The 21,291-nt window shown below is 46.9% G+C and overlaps 2 protein-coding genes across 2 annotated transcripts in view; both read right to left on the bottom strand.

Moving 5' to 3' along the window:
- Positions 1–865: 865 nt before the first annotated feature.
- Positions 866–17,333, bottom strand: klhl18 (kelch-like family member 18). The gene is made up of 11 exons (XM_035431550.1): positions 17,201–17,333; positions 15,611–15,868; positions 9,961–10,091; positions 9,050–9,190; positions 8,543–8,741; positions 7,154–7,314; positions 6,432–6,568; positions 5,769–5,991; positions 5,290–5,394; positions 4,344–4,455; positions 866–3,814 (listed from the first exon to the last, which is right to left on the bottom strand). Exons 2-11 carry the CDS (start codon positions 15,854–15,856, stop codon positions 3,428–3,430), a joined length of 1,842 nt encoding a protein of 613 aa, XP_035287441.1. The 5' UTR covers positions 15,857–15,868; positions 17,201–17,333; the 3' UTR covers positions 866–3,427.
- Positions 17,334–20,053: 2,720 nt separating this feature from the next.
- The window catches only part of LOC118233662 (protein scribble homolog), a 98,110-nt gene continuing 96,872 nt past the window's right edge, over positions 20,054–21,291 (bottom strand). The window contains 1 exon segment of the mRNA XM_035429471.1: positions 20,054–21,291. This exon segment is cut by the window's right edge and continues 1,873 nt beyond it. The gene's annotated coding sequence lies outside the window, so the exon portion shown is untranslated.

Here is a 21,291-nt window from a genome sequence, read left to right on the forward strand (position 1 = left end):
AGGCTTAACATGACCGTTGTAAATGGGTGGCTGCAATTATTCAACACGTTTTGGATGGCGAGCATATTTCTGCGTGTGAAAAAAAACAACGGTAACAGGACCTTACCTTCAGTGTTGGGACTTGGGTCGGTTTCCCGCCAGAATTCACCGGGGCGGCCGACGATGCGGTCACGGCAACGGCGAGCCAGCAGAACAGCAGCGACGCGCACTTCGCCATCTCTCTCTCTCTCTCTTACCTGTCTGCTGGGGAAAGCGAGGACGCCGCCCTCGACGTCTGCGCTTTATATCTCAACTCCTGTGGCAGCTGGGTGGGCGGGGTCAGGGCCGGTGCTTTGGCCCCGCCCACAGTCCCCCCCCCCCCCCCCCCACCCCCTATAAATATTTTTAGGTTACGTCTCTCAGCCGCCACAGAAGTTAAACGCCGTCTTATAATGAAGTCAACAAGTGCCCTGGAGCCAAGTGGAGAAAACGGGTGACTAAATGGCCAGTGAAGTACATTATAAAAACACCGTGTCACAGCCTTGTTCATAGCACACCATTAGAAGCACAGGCTACTCCATCATATTAACCCGTGAGCCTCTCTTGGTGACTTGCATGATTTGTCGCGTCAACTTTCTATTGATTATCTGTTAAATACTGCCGTGATACAGTATTAAGTATTGATACAGGTTATGGAAAGCCACAGATTTATATCAGTTATGAAGAGTCTAAAAGTTTGTCCAACTGTTTTTTTTAGTGCATGGGCGATATATATATTCAAAGTGCCTAAATCAACTGGATTGTCAGTGTGACTGTAAAAGTGTAGACGAGTCCATACAGTCCTAAATGTGAGGTGGGAAAAAAACGATGTAGAGATATGAAGCCGTTTCATTTGTACAGTACATAAGTCTTTTATCAGCCATTCCTACTCAACAAGACAAAGATCCCAGCTGGATTTTCAGTGGAAAGAAATTGGAAATGAAAGTCCTTTTCCTTTTAATGTTGAACAATCACCCGTCACCAAGGTAACACCAAGGTTTTGTAGGTAACAAAACACCGGAGGACCGGAAACAGAGATCAACATTTTCAATAAACATTCAGGTTTAGATTTCAATAATTATAACAGTTATTACAATTTACAAGTTTTCCAAGAGTTAAAAGTTATTAACAGGTACGTGCAAATGCACCAAGAGAAAACAAAACATAACGAAAAATAAATATTAACAAGTCTGAGGTACAGTACCAAAAAATCAGTTGTAAAAAATACTGCAATCATAATCGGAAGATACAAAAAATGTACGTTACAATAATATCAGCAGAAAAATGCAGCAATGACAATTATTAACATCAATTTTATGAATTCACAGTAGTTAATCCCACATTAATTTGCATCAGACTGCAGCAACAGATTTGATCGCACTTTTTCCTTCACTTCGACAAAGTTTTCTTCACGCTAAAAATATTCAATTAGGCTGCTGGCGAAACGCTGTTGCTCTGTTGCTTAAAAGTAAGGTTATCGGAGAGAGCAGTCTGGTTACACCGACCCTGGGCCTCAGTCTGACGAGCGTCCGTACAAAACAAAATGCCTCGGACCGCTCAGGGGACATCGGAGCCGTTGAACAGACACACAAATGGGCCCAGTTTCAGATGGAATGTTGATATTTTAAGTCCGTCCCCTCCATGGTGACCAGATAGCAAAAGGTCATCTGCAACATCGCCATCATTAACGTTGTAAGAATGTTGAAAGAACATTAAACAGCCGCTCTGGCCGCAAGCTGTTCTTTGTTTTTTTTTTTGTTTTGTTTTGTTTTGTTTTTGGTATCAAAAATGTGTCACGAAAAATGACACACCAGCGTGTCACAAGATTACACACCGGCCCGGAGGTGTGACCGCAAAGGAGAAAGCAGCCGTCACCGGGGCAACCTGAGCCGCCCGCCCTCTCTGTCATCGTAACTGTCACCTGATGTCACTCCCGAGTCACGCCGTGTTTTTTTTTTACAGTGACCCGCGCCGCAGAAAAAAAAAAAAAAAAAACACGTCCAGGCGGCGCGCGTCGGGTTTTGGCCTGCGCCCGTCCCGGGCCTGGAGCGTGGGTGTCCGGAACGGGACAGAGGAGCAGCAGGGGGGTACATTCTGACACCAGGGCGGGACGCTGCTGGTGCGCGGGGACCAGCGGCCCGGCCGATTGCACGCGTCCCAGTCCGTCACAAACCCCCCCAAATAAAACTTTCGTCTGAACCCGCGACGGGGTTTCTACTGACAGTGTTACATCCAGACCTGTCCCCCTCCCCCCCCCCCCCAAAAAAAACCAAAAAACTATTAATTAGCTTCTGTGCCCTGGTTCAAAGTAGAATTTCCCATTTGAGTTTAAACTGAAAATGGGATAATAATAATAATAATAATAATAATAATAATAATAATAATAAAGGAAGATTCTGTGAATTATCCCACTCAACACAACATTGTTCAGTATAATATTGAACAATAATTCAATATTTTCTCCCAATAATGAACTTGTGTGTTAATCACCAGTCATGCTGTACCATATTAAGCAATTTACCCCCCCCCCCAACAATATTCCAGTTAAAAATAATTATTTGCACCTCCCCCTCCCTAGCAGTCACGGCGTGTGTGTGTGTGTGTGTGTGTGTGTGTGTGTGTGCATATGTGTGCGTCTCCGTGTGTGTACAGCTCTTCAGATTTCCCAGCAGTCAGATCTTGCTCTGGGTGGCACAGGCAGAATCCTTCTTCTTGTGCTGTGTGTCCTCTGCACACACACCACCACTGCACACACACCCCTCCCCACTACTGCACATGTACCTCCACTGCTGTACTGCAGTATCTGCAGGTACACTGTTCCCATGGCTGTAATGGAAAGAAACGGTGTGGGGGGGGGGGGGGGGGGGGTGTGTGGAAATGTGTGTACCCCGTGTGTTGCAGGCGCAGGTAGATCTCTTGGTAGAGGGGGCCCCCTGGGACGGTCCTGCCCGGGACGGTCCTGTCATTCCCCCCCCATCGGCAGTGGATGACCAGCCTCTGAAACATGATCCACTGGAGAGAGAGAGAGCATCACAGCCCTGTCCACTGCCTCCACCGTGAGGGGGACAGCTCTGTGTGTGTGTGTGTGTGTGTGTGTGTGTGTGGAACTATGTAGGATTGTGCCATTCCATTTCACAAGGCTTGAAATGAAAGCCCTAAAAAAAAACAAAAAAAAAAAAAACAGAACCGTTCAGTTCAGTCGCTACTACCTCTTCTGGAAAAAGGGACAGATGTCCAATGGTTACATCCCGCCATATCTCTCTTGTCACAGCCCTCATCATCATCATCATCATCATCACCACCATCGCTTTTTTTGGAAGTCAGATCAGCCTTTCGCAAAAAAAACGTTAAAATGAAAAAAAAAAACAATAGTTCATCCCCCTGTCGAAAAAAGGGGCGGAGCCCGAGGCTAGGCCGGCTGCAGCGGTATGCAGCCGACGCCGACCCCGCCCTCGTGGCACACCATGGGCGCCATGAACGTCCAGCGGTTGTTCTCGGGGTCGTACGCCTCCACCGAGCCGAGGTTGGACTGCCCGTCGTAGCCGCCCACCGCGTACAGCCGGCCGCAGTTCGCCACCAGCGACACCCGGCTGCGCCGCGTGCCCATGGCCACCAGGTGGCTCCACTGGTCCGCCGCCGAGCTGTACACCTCCGCGCCGCTCAGGAACCCCGAGCCGTCGTAACCCCCGGCCACGTACAGCTGGCTACCCAGGGCCGCCGCGCCGTGCCGACACCGCTTGTTCATCATTCCCACCACGGGGTGCCACGAGGCTGTGTGCTGATTGTAGTACTCCACCTGCAGGCCAGGAGGGGATTTACAGTAAGAGACTCACATCAAGCTTGAGTCAATATTTATTATCATCTTGCAATTCAAGGTGCCTGGTCATCGGTCCAAGACTCGCAGGTGCAGTGTTTTGTCCTTTTTTTAATACAGTCATGTTAAAAGTTTAAAATTTTTGGGATTGAAGGAGGACCACATCTTACTGCTCACCAGCAGCCTCTACTGGTCAATCGGGGGGCTACAGCCTGCTTGCTCATGTGAACAATCCTCCTTTGACTCATGTCTGCACAGGCTAAATTAATGGACTGTACCTTAAATTAAATTATAGTCTCAGACCTCTCCCGCATTTATAGTAGTGGTTGCAGCTACGAATGTACTTGTGAATATGGTTGGGCATTCCAAATCAGCAAAGAGATAATTTCATAATTTCATAACCGTTTAATTCAGACCACTGGTTTGTGTTCATTCAGCATGTCTTGCGCCAGTGACGTCACACTGCTGGGATGCTCTTGGGCGGTTGACCAGGTCAGATCGGGACGCTCACCGTGTTGAAGATCTGTAGACCGTCATGGCCGCCGGAAACGAAGATCCTGCCGTCGAACAGAGTCACGCCGGCTGCACTGCGGCTCGCGCTCATCTCCGTCACTAACGTCCACCTGCCCCGGGAAACACACACGCACGCGTACACACACACGCACGCGTACACACACACATGCACACGTATGCACGCACACACCCCCCGATAAGTCTTCTTCAGGGCCATGGGCTTAACCAGAACACAGCAGAATGCGCCCCCTTTATTTATGTTACTCAGCTGTATGAAATTCGTTTCATGTTCCACGCAGACAGCCTTTTGAGATTCGCTCAAGAACAAGTCATAACAATGTTAGCAATCAGAAACTCTTAACTAAGTCCCAGTTTTCTGAGTCTGCATTTCAAGAGCCTATGAAGATGGTGACAAATGAGACATGATAACGACATATTAGAAACACATGAACACACTCAGACAAATTTCAGGTTGTATATATACAACATTCATTTCAACATAAAATAATGACATTAGTTTCAAAAGCTTGGTTTGTATTACTGTTTTTAGTCCAAATCACCATCATAGCAGTAGAAGTTAATTTGTCTGGGAGCTACTTAGTTCTATTTCCTACATTCCCCATTAAGAACATAGCAGATAATGCAAATGTGTAATTCCTGCTGCATACACTAGATGGCAATCATTTCTTAGATGTGACAAATGGGTTGGATGGTTTTGCCACAGACGCCTTCAGCAGAGGGAGACCACAAATGTAACACTCGCACGAAAATAAAGCCTCTCAGCCCTTTTTTGTAAAATACTCGACCACATCACAGCTGTGAACGCGGATGCAGTCAGATGCAGTGCACCCCACAGCCCTTGTTTACACAAACACGCCCAGAGAGCCAGGAAGTGAGGGGCTCTCAAAGGGGACAGAGCAACTGAAGACAGGAGATGTACGCACCTGTCTGCCTCTGGAGAGTAGCACTCCACTGAATTGAGAGAGGATTTGCCATCGTAGCCTCCGCACACGTAGATGTGTCCGTCCACCACCACGGTGCCCATCGCACTTGAGAGAAACAGATAAATGGAGAGCGAGAGAGAGAGACGATGTGAGCACAGTGTTTGGGATCAGAGTGACTGTGACTCACAAGACGCTAAGGAAACCTCCAACATTCTACAGATGAAACATAGTATTGTGCCTATTTGAGCTAAACAACTTTCAGCTAGTTTCACATTTTCCAATTTCTGCTCACTTATGATGTGATCATGGCAATCATTTTGGCCTAGAAAAAGAAGAACATGCACAGTATTTAGAAAGTTCCCCTAAAGTCATGTCAAGTTTGGACAGTTTGGCCGCTCGTGGGTAAAATTACAATTACTTCAGATGCACAAGTAATGAAAATCGCTCGTGAGAAAATGCACGGAACAAACATGCTTCACCTGCGCTGGCTGTTCATGCTGGCCACCCGCGTCCACGTGTCCGTCTCCGGGTTGTACACTTCCACCGTGCTGAGCCGCGATTGGCCGTCGTATCCGCCGATGGCGTAGAGCAGCCCGTTGACCACGGCCACGCCTACGCGGCTCCGAGCGGTGCTCATTGGCTGACAGCGCTCCCAGCAGTTCCCAATCGGGTCAAAGACCTCCACTACATTCAACGAGTCACCTGGACACAGCAGTGTTCAAAATTTAAAAGGTTGCAAAGCACTTTCGCATCGTCCCCCACACATCAATCCCAGTTCTGCTTAACTGTTATTTAGTCAGTACATTACAGGCATTTAGCAGACACTCTTAACCAGAGCGACTTTTTACATAGCATTTATACTGCATCCATTCACACAGCTGGATATACAACGAAGCAATTCTGGTTAAGTACCTTGCTCAATGGTACAACGGCAGTGTCCAACCTGGGAAGTGAACCTGTGACCTTTAGACCAAGCCCAGCTCCTTACCCATTATACTGGACTGCCATCAAGTCCCATGACTTTATGAAACACTGACTACAAAACTTGACTCTTTTTCACTGCATCTCAGCCCCAGTTGAAATGTCAAGTGCGTTCAGAGTACTGAATGGGGGGGTAGGAGGGGGGGGGGGTCATGTGGCACCTGCACTGTTCAGCCCCCCCACAGCGTATATGAGACCCGCTATGGAGGTGCAGCACCGCTGCCGGGTCTTGAAGGCGGGGAGGTGGGGGCGGCGTTCTGGCATCAGGTGGTAATCTTTGGCTTCGTCCACCAGGTCCCTGCCAGGGGGACAAACACACGGTAATGTACACAGACACAGACACAGGGATGCACACGCTCACATGCAAGCACACAATCACACACACGGACGCTGAACTAAATGACTGCAGCATGTATTGTAGCCTCTTAATATAAACTCCACACGTCACCCTCAAACCCTCCTTACTTTTACTGTAAATAGGTTTCTCTGTGCTGCAAAACATTCTCAAACACAGGCACATCCCCCCCAAAGGGTGGGACTGGGAGAACTGTTTAGGCCCAAACACCCTTGAAATAAATCCAAAACTGACCCAATTTTTTTTTTTAATTGCTTGAGGGTGTGACGTGACTTTATGAAAACAAAAAACAGTCAACAATGCAGGCATTCAGGAAAACGCAATGACCCTCTCCTCCTGTAGGCTTATGCCCCTCGCCCCCCCATTCACCTGCACTTGTGGAAATTTAATCACCTTCTGCTCCTATAGGCTTACACCCCTCCCACCCCCCCACCCCCACTTGTGGCAATTTAATCACCTTCTGCTCCTATAGGCTCACCCTATAGCCTATAGCCTATAGCCTCTCCCCCCCCTCGCCCCCCCACTCACCTGCACTTGTGGCAGCAGCGGACCAGCTCGTCCTGCTGCACGCGGTCAGCCAGGAACTGGGGCCGGCAGAGGGGCAGGCGCGTTTTGGACAGCAGCTCAGGGAGCCGGGGTTCCCGTTCCTCCTGCTCGTGCCGCACCCACGCCAGCACCGCCTCAAACACCTGGAGGGGGGTGGGGGGTGACGGGCGACGGGACAGGGGTAACTGCTCAGCTGGGGTCACAGAGTCCACGCCAGGGCCACCCAACCCTGTTCCTAGACGTCTACCAGCCTTTGTAGGTTTTTTTTATTTCAACTCTAATTTGGCACACCTGATTCTAATAATTAGCAGCTCAGTGAGATCTCTAGCTGTTGAATGAGGTCTGCTTTGTTAGGGTTGGAGTGAAAACCTGCAGGACGGTAGATCTGCAGGAACAGGGTTGGAATTCCCAGCTGTAATATTTGCAGGATTTTTGCAGAGTGGTTTGTCCTGTTCTAGAACATGGTTGGCTTTCACGGACTGGTATCAAATCCAGATGTTCTCACCTTACTTCTTCCCTTTTTGTCCCATTTCAATAGTATCAGTGTGACATTTGAGGCACGCAGAAGTAAACACCAGGAACCTAATCTGACCTGTCCCTGCTGACGTATGCTAATCCTACAAAAGCCTCCGGACTTTCCCACATCATATTACCTTCATAACTTGGTTATGAAGGTAATACCACAGTCATTATTGAATTAATAATGTGAAACCATCTCCCACTATGTGAACCATGTCATATAACATACTTTCATACAAGTGCCCGTTTTATCACAGAGCGATGAATATTCACACACAATATCCTTGTAAAGCAGGGGTGTCCAGTCTTATCCGAAAAGGGCCAGTGTGGGTGCAGGTTTTTGCTTTAACCCAGCGCCAAGTCAACTGATTCTACTAATCAAGGTCTTGATTGAAGACCACCATCAGTTAATTAGTTGAATCAGGTGTTGTAGGGTCTGGGCTGAATCAAAAAACCTGCACGCACACCGGCCCTTTCTGGATAAGATCGGACATCCCTTGTTTTAAAGTAAAAGCTGTCGGACGCTAGCCTGAGGAGCATTTCCCTGCCCCCGTTGCTAAGCGTCGAGTCCCCGCTCCCGTTGCTAAGCGCCGAGTCCCCGCCCCCGTTGCTAAGCGCAGAGTCCCCGCCCCCGTTGCTAAGCGCAGAGTCCCCGCCCCCGTTGCTAAGCACTGAGTCCCCGCCCCATTGCTATGCGCCGAGTCCCCGCCCCCCGTTGCTAAGTGCCGAGTCCCCGCCCCTGTTGCTAAGCGCCGAGTCCTCGCCCCCGTTGCTAAGCGCCAATTCCCCACCCCCGTTGCTAAGCGCCGAGTCCCCGCCCCCGTTGCTAAGCGATGCGGCGGCTCCACCGACCTGCTCCTCGGCTTTGACGTTGAGCTCGTCGCAGCCGACCAGCTCCAGAACCTCCTCCGACCGCAGGCTCAGGAACTCCTCCGACATGGACACCTCCACGAAGTGCTGGTGCACGAAGCTGTTGGCCGCGTCGTACAGCGTGGTGCACATCATGGTCTCCGCGAACTGCCGCACGCCCAGGCAGTTCTTGGGGTGGAGCCTGGGGAACGGGGCGGGGGGGGGGGGCGGGGTAGGGGAGCAACGTCAGGGCGGCCGGAACGATGAAACAGAGAACAGGAGAAAGGAAACGGAGCCGTGAGCTCAACTCTCAAATAAATTCTGTCACAGACAAATATGCCCATTGGAGAAGTTCTCACAATGAGGGTAGTGGATTCGTGAAGGCATGTATGATAAGACTGCAATGAAGGGCCTGGCTGGAGCATTATTGGGGTGTGCAGAGAATGGGGGGAGGGGGGGGTGTGTGCGTGTGCAGAGGACGGGGTGGGGGGGGGTATGGGGGGGCTTCACCTTTCTCGGAGGAAGGAGCAGCAGGCGTCCTTGACATTCTGTAGCTGCAGGAAGCTGGCGCCGATGAGGAGTGCCTGCACGTTCTGCTGGTCGATGGCCACGTGGCCGTTATACGCGAAGTTTATCAGGGCTTCCAGGGCACTTTGAGGAGGAGGCGCAAAGAGATGCACGAGGGGGCCGGGGGAGGGGGGGGAGGGTTTGGAGAAAAGGGAAAGAACAATGAAATCCAGAAATAACAACAGAACACTGAAGACCGTACTGTTCCATCACCTACACGCTCGTACCCACTCGTCTCCCTCCTTTTAACCGTCTCTCGTTCCAGGGAGAAACAGAACACCTCTGCTCTCAGTGTGGGAGGGGACTGCTGGTGGACCGGAGAAAGCTTCAGGCTTTCCTGCAGTGGCACTGCAGAGCAACCAGAGGCCAGGGCAGGGGAGAGGGGAGACTCAGCAGTCTGTGTGTGTGTTAAGGGGGGGGGGTTCACATTCCAATGTGAGTGGGGAGAAGGAATTCCACAGACTCAGAGAGGGGACACATTGGCTAAGGGTCAAGGATGTGACTTTTAGGCTAACTGTGCAGTTATTTTTCAGGAAAAAAAAAACCAATGTGACCATTTCGAGAAGGAACAGGTGCGGCTTAGCAAAGCAGACAATCACGGACTTGGCGAAGAAAACCAACATCGGATCCAGGTTTATATACAATGCCTTAGCAAATATCCAGCAACTCCCAAGAATAAACTGAGCCATGGAATGTCCAAACAAACTTCTGCTCCTGAGATAGATAAGACAGCTCAGGAACAAACGTTTCCCCAGAGAACATTCGAGGAACCTCAAGCTTCACAGCAACAAGTATTTCCATCGCTCACATTGTAAGCTACAATCTGAAGCAACAAGGTCTTGAAGTCACCGCACCTGGGGTCCATGCCCTGCATGACGATCTCGTCCTGCTTGCACTCCATCATGTCGTTGGTGAACATGGCGTGGAAGTACGGGATGGAGGCGGCCAGGACTATCCGGTGGGCGCTGAACTTGTGGTCCCCCACCTGCGGGCGCACATGAAAGGACAGTCACCCAGAGGGCCAGGGTCCGACTGCCTTTCTAGTGAAAGCAAGAGTGAGTCGAGGTGGGGAAAAAGCAGACAAACCTTTGAAATAAAATAAAAATCATTAATTCTGCCATTTTTTCACCTCTTGTCCTCATGGAGCCTCACAAGTTTGGGACACCCTAGGGTGGAGGGGTTCTGCTAAAGCACCCGTCCTGGAGTGGAACGCCCAACAGTCCAGAATCAGACCCTGTCGGTGCAAGTCCCAACTGTGCACAACCCTAATTACCATACGCAGCTTGCTCATCAGCCTAAAGAAAGAATAGAAACCCTTTTACCCAACTGACTTTTTATTTCCATCCATAATGCTATGGGAGGGGGGGGGGGGAGAACAACCTTTATAAGCTACTCTGGCCTTGATCACGGGAGTGATAGAGGCAAGACCTGAATACAGGTCCAGCTTCATACCAAACTACACTAATCTACCTCAGGAACCAGACTTTCGACTCACTGGACTGAAATGTAACTCTAATGAAGACACTGCTGTCAGTGGCATGGCAGCCAGAAGAAGGAGCTTCTACAGTAAGGAGTTTAATCTCTACACGGGTGAATGGTTACAGTGAACAAGGCCAGGTCAGAACCTAGTATATGGCTGGACCGAACCGGCTGACCAATGGTGTAACTTCATAACTCGGCCGACCAATGGTGTAACTTCATAACTCGGCCGACCAATGGTGTAACTTCATCACTCACTCACTCACTCAGTCAGTCACAGACATTCGCGTTTATGGGGCTGGCGCCGCCGTTACAGTCCAGCCAAAAAATGAGGAATAAAAATGAACATAAATAAATATCCCCTGAATGGATATTGAACAGCGGCCAGCTGATAACACCGAGGAGGAAGCTCCAACAGTACAAAAGGACACTTGTATGACTAAGCGGCATTCAAAGAGCCTCTACGCAGCTGCGCTCGACAGATTTTAAATGTCAGAAGGGGGGAAGCCGGTCGGTGGGTGCCCGGGCTGCGACAGCACTGCCGACTTTTTTTTTTTTTTTGTTACGTGAATGTGCATTAAAGGCTTTAGGGGGGCTTATCTGCGGTAAACCCACAAGGACGTCAACAGCAGGGGAGGAGGGGGAACACAACCACAGCAAAAACACTGGCCACGGGTGCGCTGCCCGACATCCAGTTTTTTAAATTGAACCGAAAGGCCTTTCCGCGATTACCGCAGCGGCAATCGAGTTCTCTCACAAACCCTTAATGCTCTCGTGAGTAACACAGGGGTGTCGAGTCTGACCCAGAAAGGGCTGGCGTGGTGGGTGCTGGTTTTAGTTTTAGCCCAACACTACCTCACCTGATTCAACTAATCAACTGATCATGGTCTTCAGTCGGTCAGACAATAAGTAGAACCAGGTGTCTTATTTCTGGATTAAAACAAAAAAACCTGCACCGACACTGGCCCTTCACAGATACGACTGGACACCCCTAATGCAACACAACCTTGTTAAGTATCTACGTGCTGATAAAACCAGGTTCCCTGCACAGCACAAATGTTTTTTTGTTTTTTTCCCCCCCCTTCTGCAGTGTGAATGCAGTTTACCCATAACGACAGGATCCGAGCAGGGTCACATGTAAAAGAACACGACCTGCTACTGACATTCCCCCCGCCCCCCCCCCCCCCCCCCCCACCCACCCCCCTTCTTGTAAAACAAGGTAAAGACGTCAAGCGGAGGGGAATCTTGTTCCCATTATGTAACGCTATTAAATCGGAAAGGGCCATTGAAACTGTGCACTCTTCCTGCTGAACCCTGCGTTTAAGCCAAGGATACGCAGCCCCGTCGCCTCCTCCGCTGGAGATTTATAGACTTTTATAGAGCTTTTTTTTCTCCAGTTGCGAAGTGATTTAAACCTGGAAAAACCAAGAACTGACTTTCTACCCAAATAAGGACTTGAGTGAAGAGCGGAGGTAGGAACGAAAAACCTTGAGGGAGTTTTTCTGGCTCCTGGTTTTTTTTTTTTTTGACAGAAATATAATGATGGAAAACGCATACGATCACAAGCACAGAAGCCATGCATGGACACTGCAGTGCGATCCTGACCTGGGCCAATGGGATGCGAGGAAGAGGAAATATTAATATATTTATCCATGGATGTGCTGCACCTTTTCCAGCTGAACAGAGGCACAGTGCTCAGCAACATTCCATCCGTATCCCTACCCTATGACTTATGAGACAGCAGCCATTCTGTCATTTCATCTTCATATTTGATTTTTACTTTTTCTTTTTTTTTTAAACATAGGTATCCTCTTATTAATTCTCAAAGGGGCAATGTTCAGATCAGAACACTGTCTAAATTCAGACTAAGATATTATGAATCTAGCAGGTCCTTAAAGTGCATTCCCGTAGATATTCCTCATTAAAAATCTATCTCCTATACATATGCCTAATGTCCTACATCCCATAATGTCAATGCAATAACTTGTGCTCAGTGAAGCACTGCTATTCTAGCAGCAGAAGTATCCCTTCATAGTCTCGTCTCTACTAAAAGGCTTCTCAGCTCTGATCCTTGAGAACTGTTATGGAAAAAGGCAATAACTGGTCTCCACGTCATCCTTTCTTCCTTTCAGTTGATGACTGAAATGGTCTAGAGTTAAGCAGTGATGTCAGTATCCTAGAAGCTAGGATGAAGTGCCATAACAAAGAGGTAAACCCAGAAAACTGGATTTTCACGCAATGGCAGCCATTCTGGACAAAACAGCATCGGACCTCTTTCACATTTTGAGAGTTGCTTTTCATGGCTATCGCCATGACAAGAAGATCCCATATACGAATGACTCTTACGGATTTGACGCAGTTTATCCCAGTTAATTTATTTTAACTTTTCAAATGATTCAAATCATTTTTTCCCCCACATTTTCAAAGACATCTTGTGACATAAAAATCTCACTGATCTGCCATTACAGGATAACGACTTCTCATTTTGTTTACTTTCCTCTTGTCCTCACGGAGGCCTCCGTGATTCAAAACAGGCCTATGCCACTGAAACCCTCAATCTTAGTGTAAGGTTAGCGGCTATATTCGGGTTGACAAAAACTGGTTTTGACATTTTCCACGTTGATGGTCAGTGGAAAGCCTCTAGCCTTTTTTTCTCAATCCTTGTCCTCCCCATCCCCCAGAGTCAATACAAATCAATCAAGGCATTATGTACAGTAGAACAAAGCCTGTGGCACCCGGCGTCAGCAGTCCTGTGCCTGACGTGGTTTTCTCCGGCGTGACGGTCAGTGGGTCAGTGGAGAATGCGGATCACGTGGGTGGGGGGGGGGCGGGGGGAGAAAGGATTTCGCTGAGGGGCAAAAAGGACTGCTGACACAACACCTGCGCCGCCGTTAGCCTAGCGAGCCGCGCGCTGCAGACGCATAGGGAGCGACGTTAGCCGCTTGTGCTGTGCTCCGCTGCGCGATTAATCTGGACGCATGAATCTCTCTCCCTGAGCCCTGGAGATTAGACCCAAGGGCACTCAACCTGCTGCAGCCGCCAGCCAATCCAAGAGCGCGATTCCAGAGCCCTGGTGACGGCCGGTGAATACAGTTACGTGTGTAACGGGGAAAGCTTCATTGATCACATCTGACGCAAGTGGCTGATCGTTCATCACCTGAATTATTGTCTTCAATGACAGAGACAATGAACAGCTTTTGTCTTGTTCGTGTTCAAACAACGGCTTTATGACAGCATCGAGGTTCCCCGCCAAGCCCTGTAGAAGCTTATATAAAACAACATTAACTGAAAAAAGAAATAGAATGAACATGCTTATATGCTAATATATAAATAATAACGGTAGACCCCATAACTGGTTTACACAGATGAGCCAGTATTTTTCCAGTGGATTATAGTTTATAGTACACAACAACACTTACATAAGTATGGGCAAAAATGTTAGAAACCAGTTTCATTAATAACAAGTTCATTCAAAAAAAAGCTAAGCAGTCATGACTGTGCAGACTATTTTTCAAGCAAACATGTATTGTGACCATGAATTATACCATATAGGACAGGAGTGGAACTTGCCTGTGGCCAGTGAAAGCACCACAAAGGGTCTGTTCACAGGTATTATCTACTCACATTTAAAGGAATGAGTTCATTTCACTTGTTTTCTCTTCTGGTGCCAGGGCTAAGAGTCAATGAGTAATAGCCACAGGAAAATTATGAATTGGCAAACATGGCTAACCAGGCCATGAGAGCATCTCACAAATCTAATCTCAGAGCACATGTAAAATTATGAGCAAGGGTGGACAATGGTATTGATGACTCAACGGGGTGGGTACAGGTACTCCAAGCAAGAAAGGCAAGAACAAACTGGTTTTCTGAGGATTCAATTTGCGGCAGTGGGTGATCTAAGACTTTCAGCAGCCCACTGCTCAGCCACAGCGGGCTCGAGACAGCTGTTGTTTAAAGAAAGCTCATTCCAATTTGCAGGGCAAGTCATTATTTGCAGTTTATTTGCATAGTGCATAAGAAGTGCACATGCGGTGGAGCCTTCCGTTTATGACCTCTTCTAGCTAGCAAAGTGGCAATTGGGTAACCTACTGCTGTTTTCTAATTTAATAAACCTAATAATACAAAAGATGACAGTCAACGAAGCATTACGACAGTTTTTTAAGACACTAATGGGAGCAGTGTGTGGGTTTTTATCAATGGCACCCACGTTTCCGAAAACGAGTATCAAGTTATCAGACGCCTAACTCAATAACCTAGTTAGATAACGTAAAAATCTGCGTTTAGAACAGGTGAACCACACAGTACTGCTGTTGAATTGCAGCTCCCCTCCTACTGAGCTAGCTACAGCACAGTTTGAGTGCTTCTAGATTACACACCTACCCATCAGAAAACACGCTGCCTGTAGAATTGCTCTCAACTAAACTCCAGCTCTGCAAGACACACCAATTTCTGGCTATTTTGGAATTAGAAAGGTTGCTATAGCCAATCGATCATAGTTGTTGGTCGCTGCTTAGCTAGGTTACACTAACATAAACTAGTTAGCTAATGCTAGGGAGATTTCCCGGACACAAAGACCTACCAGCTGTCTAAGCCATTCACAGCCATACCAACCGCGTCACAAGTAATAACATAGAAAAGGAGAGCTGACTAATAAAGCTGCTTTGTGGATGCCTCCAGCTCTAACTTTCCATTAAAATGAAGCCAAGTGGTCTTATATTAGCTTGCTAGTTAGCTGGCGTGCTAGCTACACTGTTCTCTTCCGGAGTCCAAGCTCTAAATACGACGATTAATTAGAGTAGTAAAGTAGTAAAGTTAGAATACAAATAGAGAGAGAGAGGAGCCTTGTTATGATTTTTACGCGCAGTATTTGTGGATGGTATCTATGTAGTTAGTTGCCACGCTAATTATTTGAGCTGTACACTCACTCCGCCAAGTGCAACACGTTCAGGCAGACATTCACAGTTCTGTTTTCTCAGAAAATTAGCAAGCAAGCTACCAAGATACGTCTCGGGTGATTTTTCTTACCTTCAAGGTGACATCACAGAGTTTCCCTTGTCTTCTGATCTCCTCCATGACCGCATAGCCCCGGTTTGGAAGGTCGTGGACTGAAAAATGCATCAAATCCTCCAGTTCTTCGAATATCATATCACCCATCTTCATTGAGAAAAGAAAGATCCAAATTTCCAAAACGCGTAAGTGCAGAGACTTGAACCGTACCAGACACCGTAGCGTGAATGTGACTTGCTTCTGGAGAACCCGGCGTGTGTTCATCAAACAAGTAGACTAAAGCCGCGTTTCCACCAAAATTACCCGGAACTTTCAGTCCCAGGAACTACTTTACCAGGAACTAAAAGGTTCCTTCAGCCAATGGTTGTCTGCGTTTCCACCGGGGTCTAAAGTACCGCGAAGATTAGGCAAATTAGCTCACTGACGTTGTCGTCGGTCCATCTGTCATATGATTTCTTCTGTAACCCCACACTACCACCGAAGTAGCCTACATTATTTTCTAATAACCGGGACAGCCCGGAGGGGTTTATTCCACTTATATACAACGGGTTACCAACAATGACTATATATGGTTACTTTTGTATTTATTGATTTTCATATATCCTCTCAAACACATTCATTAACAGCAGAAAACATGCACACGTTGTAAACAATTTGCTGTTTTATTACTTTCTCGTCGTCAATTCCATATCAGGCTAATCGCAAAATGACAAGAATAGAACGAAAACTCGGACTTGCGTGAAAATGTAAATTAGTAGTGGTACAGCCACCGTTTGCTTTCCTTCGAAGTTACTGCTAGCCGAGCAGCGAAGTGTGCCCTCCAGATGCGAACCATGCACCATAAATGAGTCCATAGTCTTCCTGGTCTTTTCGTGGAATTGAAAAATGGCAGTAAAATTGAGTAAAATTACGGCAGTCTGAAAAAGCTAAAGGGAAGATTACTAGAATTAACCTGTTATTTTACCCGGATAAAAAGTGCGGAAGGTGATTTCCAGTTTGCTTGTACTGTATCACCAATGTTAATTATGCAGAACTACCGCATACCTCACATAACTGTATCAAACGTTTTGAGTCAACAACGGGCTAACAAAGAAAATCCGGAAGAAAATATTCAGCAACCGAATTAATCCGTTTGAATGTTTTGGTAGCCTACGTAATATGCTGTCCCAGCACGAATGCTTAGCATTTTATAAAACGAATACTAAAGCAAGAAAGAACAGAAGAGCACACGTTATAATTCCAAGACGTTGGCAGGCTATAACCAAAAGTAGGCTACTGCGCCGCATAACATACAAGTTTGATTTGAAGTTATTATGAAAATAAATTGGTTTGCCGCTGCATATTTTCAAACATGGCGGGTAATGGCGGAAAATAAATACAACACAAATGCTACGAGTACTCGACCAATCAGAAATGTTCAGCGCTGCAAGCTCCACCCAAAAGGTTCCTGTACTTTCGGAAAGTACTACCCCCCGAGCAGGAACGTTTTGGGGGGTAAAACAAAGCCCCCAGAACTAAATTTAGACCCTAGTTCCTGCGGTGGAAACGCACTGAGTTCCTCAAAAGGTTCCTAGTTCCGGGGTATAGTTCCTGCGGTGGAAACGCGGCTTAACTTGATCGGTAGGTAGCTGGCTGTCCTCTGCGAGACGTTGCGAGAGCGGACGGAACAGCGTACGTTATGGTAGACCTAACAATATTCTAAAAAATAAGCCGTTCTATCTCTGACAACATTCTGTCCCAGGTGTGGCATGGCTGGCTAGCGCACTACAATAAAAACTAGGATTGCCAGGGGATTAGGTTTTACATTATGTGCCAGGATTATTTCGTCAAGAAGAGATTATTTTGATATAGATAATACAGTACAATATTAGATCACGTTGCCAGTGGCACCAGAGCAGATTAAATATCACCAATAACATTATCAATGTCGTGGTTTTATGCATCGTTTATACTTGTGATTATTGTTGTGACGAGCGGTCTTTTAGATTGAATAGAAAACTACTTCAACTGAAATAATAGTCGCAAAAAAAAAAAAACCTATGCAAATCAGTTTGGCGCAAATGTCGGCAAAGTGGAGAGAAAAGCAAGAAAGGTGCTGTGATTTACATATTGGCGTGTATGCGTGCCTGCGAAAACTAGTGTACGTTCTCAGAAATGTCACATGGCCTAATGGAACGCACATGCACGACAATTTGATTTACTGTTTTATACTCCTCTTCTAGTACTTAAGACCGAAGGCTCTTTATTCTTTAACTTTGGAGCACCGAATTTATTTTAACTTCTTTAAAAGCCCAGTCTACTCACTGTTACTGGAAGGCTGCCAGATTACTCTAGGGAAAAGAAGTATTTAGATTTGAGTAGGTTTCTTCTCATTTCATATAATGCCTCCGGATTGGAAAAGTGAATCAACTCTGCCAACCAGAACCCCTATTTTTAAAGAGCTGCAATGGCACCTATATTAATGGTTGCACCAAATTGCACCAATACTGAAGTCAGCACAGACAGCGAGCCAGAGCTTTTGAAATGTGAGGAGAGATTGGCCAATTAAATTGTAAATGGACAGCATTTATATAGCGGTTTTATCCAAAGCGCTTTACAATTGATGCCACAATCACGCACACACACTCACACGCCAACGGTGAAAGGCTGCCATGCAAGGTACCAATCAGCTCGTTGGGAGCAATTAGGGGTTAGGTGTCTTGCTCGGGGACACTTCGACATGCCCAGGGCGGGGGAGCGAACCGGCAACCCTCCGACTGCCAGACAACCGCTCTTACCTCCCGAGCTATGTCGCCCCCAATTAGTCAATAAACATCAAAAAGCGAAACCCACAAACTGTTCGAATGGATTGAGCTTAAACAAATAAATGACATTTCAGAGACTTGTTTAATCAACCTTTAGTACCCTAGCAGCCCAACAAGCGCATGTACATTGGCAACATGAACAGAACTGGCCCGTGATGTCCTCTGAAAGCACAGTTTGCAGGTAATACAAGACGTTTTGGTATTATTGATCTCAGACTGATCAGCGTTGACTGGCCCCTTGGTCACAGTTGTTCTGTCGAAGAGCTGGGGAGCTGGACTAGACACGCCGCCATTCAACACACACTGCCAGTGACACGTGAATGTGTGAGGACTCTGCAGACCAGGCAACACACAAGACTTCTGTGAACTGGGCTTGTAACCTAAAGGTTGCAGGCTCGATTCCTGGGTAGGACACTGCCGTTGTGCCCTTGAGCAAGGTACTTAACCTGCATTGCTTTGGTATACATCCAGCTGTATAAATGGATGCAGTGTAAATGCTGTGTGAAAAATGTCGTGTAAGTCGCTCTGGAGAAGAGCGTCTGCTTAACGCCTCTAACGTAATGTAATAAAAGCAATGGATCCCAGCTTCACCGGTCACTCCGGGAATCAAACCGAGTCTGCAGTCTGTCCTGGTGCGGCGCCATCTTCAGCCCTGGAGGTCCCTGCAAACGGACAGTGAGTCATAGCGACATGATCAGCCTTATACCGAAGCTCCCGAACACCCGGGGGGGACACAGTTCTCCACAGCCTCTGCAGTCATAGTGCACCAGAGCCACGTCATGGACCGGCATGGCCTGAAGGGGGAGCTCTCACCTCCATTAACGCAATGATGTACAGCAGGACTGCCCAATCCTGTTTCTGAACATATATCCTGTATGTTTTCATTTCAACCCTAATTTGGAGTGATTCTACCAATTAACAGCTCTATGAGAGATGCTGAATGAGGTGTGCTTTGTAAGGGTTTGAATGAAAACCTGTAGGATGGTGGATCTCCAGGAACAGGCAGCACTGATGAACAGGAATGCCTGTAGTACAGGTGTCTGAATCTGTTTCTTGGGGGGGGGGGGGGGGGGGGGGGGGGGGGGGCGCAGTGTTTTCTGGTTTTTGGTGTTTTTCTGCAACAATGATTAATTTAAGTTGCTGATTGGCCGAAGAATCCATACGCCTTCCTCCCAAAGCCTTTATTGGCCGCTCATGAAAGGAAACCACGAATACTGGCAGACACTGCGGCCCTCCAGGACTTGAGCTCAGTACCCCTGGCCAGTACTGTAGGGCAGGCTGGTGTCCGACTCTGCAACCCTGGTCCTGGAGAGCTGTAAGCCCCTGCTGGTGTTTGGCAGCGCATCAATGCACTTACTCTCACCTGACTTGCTTTGCTGGGTCTGAATAGTTTTTTTCCCCCAATGACCATTTATCCAATGATGTGGCGAAGACGTAACTAATCTGAATCCGGGATCTCAATTTAAACTGGAATCAGTGAGCTTAAGTGTTCAAATAAACAGGTTCCATCTTGAATCGGCTCATTCCTGATGATGTGTACATTTTTCTGACATCTCTTTGCCAATCTGTCAGCTTACCAAAACAGTTTTTCATCCAAATGGAAGACTGTACCGTAGAATATAAGCAGCAAACAAAAGGCAGGTATGTGGACATCAGCTTGTTAAATGAAAAGTAAACTTTTATTATTTCCTGAACCACAAAATAGACTTCTTTGGTTGTACAAATTCACTAGTTACAGTCTTGGATGAGCTTTAACCCCTGACCTTCACCTGTTCCCCCCCCCCACCCTCTTGGAAAACAAAAGCCCCCAAGTAAATTCAGAGAAAGCATAAGAAAAATTCATTTAAATTATAAAACAACATTTGTGTGTGAAAGTGTAGTGTGTATGGAGTATATCCCATTTGCTCGGAAAATCCCAAAAAGATCAGATAAAAAATAAAAATAAATCACAAATGACCGATTTTTCAGTTAGCCAGTACAAAACAAAGCTATAATTAGTAAAAACTAAATTCAGCAACACATCGTTGCTTCGATTAAGTAATGCGCCATTGATTTTTTTTTTCTTAAACAGCAGACCGAAGGAAGTGAACTGAGAATAATACAAAGAAATTAATTTGGGAGGACCGTAAAATCTTGAAAGTCTGAAAAAGTAACAAAAAATAAGTTCACACGGTTATGTACATATGGGTAGCTCCCCGTTTAGACGTTCACCTGGTCAATTTGCCAGTCGGGATGCTGGTTCAGCCTCGAGCACGAGTAGGCTCAGTTTGGAATTTTTACCTTTTCCTGCTGTATCTGTACATTACTGACACCGCGACACAGTCACATCAGCGGCTTCGGATTAAATAAAGGAGACGGAGACGGAGACGGAAACGCAAACATCGGCTACCTTCACCAGCTCTGTAAGGTATGATATGAATAGCAAAGAAGATCCATCTAGTCCTTCCCCTCTCTGTAAATTCAAGAAAACATTCTTTTAAAAAAAGGCTGCGTTTCCATAAAAGGGGGCTGACGTTTCCTGTCCCAGTCGATGCACGGTTCCCAGTCTACTTCCACTTCTACGCACGTATTCCCGTCGGTGTTTGTATGCTCGTCCTTTAGACCTAGTCCGGCATAGTCTCAAATGCTCTATTTGGAATGTTTTAAAAGACCCACATACATTTTCCACCGATCTACAGCCCTGGAACTTAAAGGTCACCTGAAAGCCACTCTTTACGAAGTTCAGGTGAAATAGCCTCATGCGAGAAGCTGGGGTTTCTGGCAGAGGCCTACATACAGCCTCATATTTCCATCCAAGACTGTCGAAAAAAAAATCTAAATTTCTAAACTATTTATTTTTTAAAATTTATTTAGCCCAAATGGATATGTTATATCCAATTTAACACTATAAATACT

This window comes from Anguilla anguilla, chromosome 8 (genome assembly GCF_013347855.1).
Source record: "Anguilla anguilla isolate fAngAng1 chromosome 8, fAngAng1.pri, whole genome shotgun sequence".
Classification (NCBI taxonomy): Eukaryota; Metazoa; Chordata; class Actinopteri; order Anguilliformes; family Anguillidae; genus Anguilla; species Anguilla anguilla.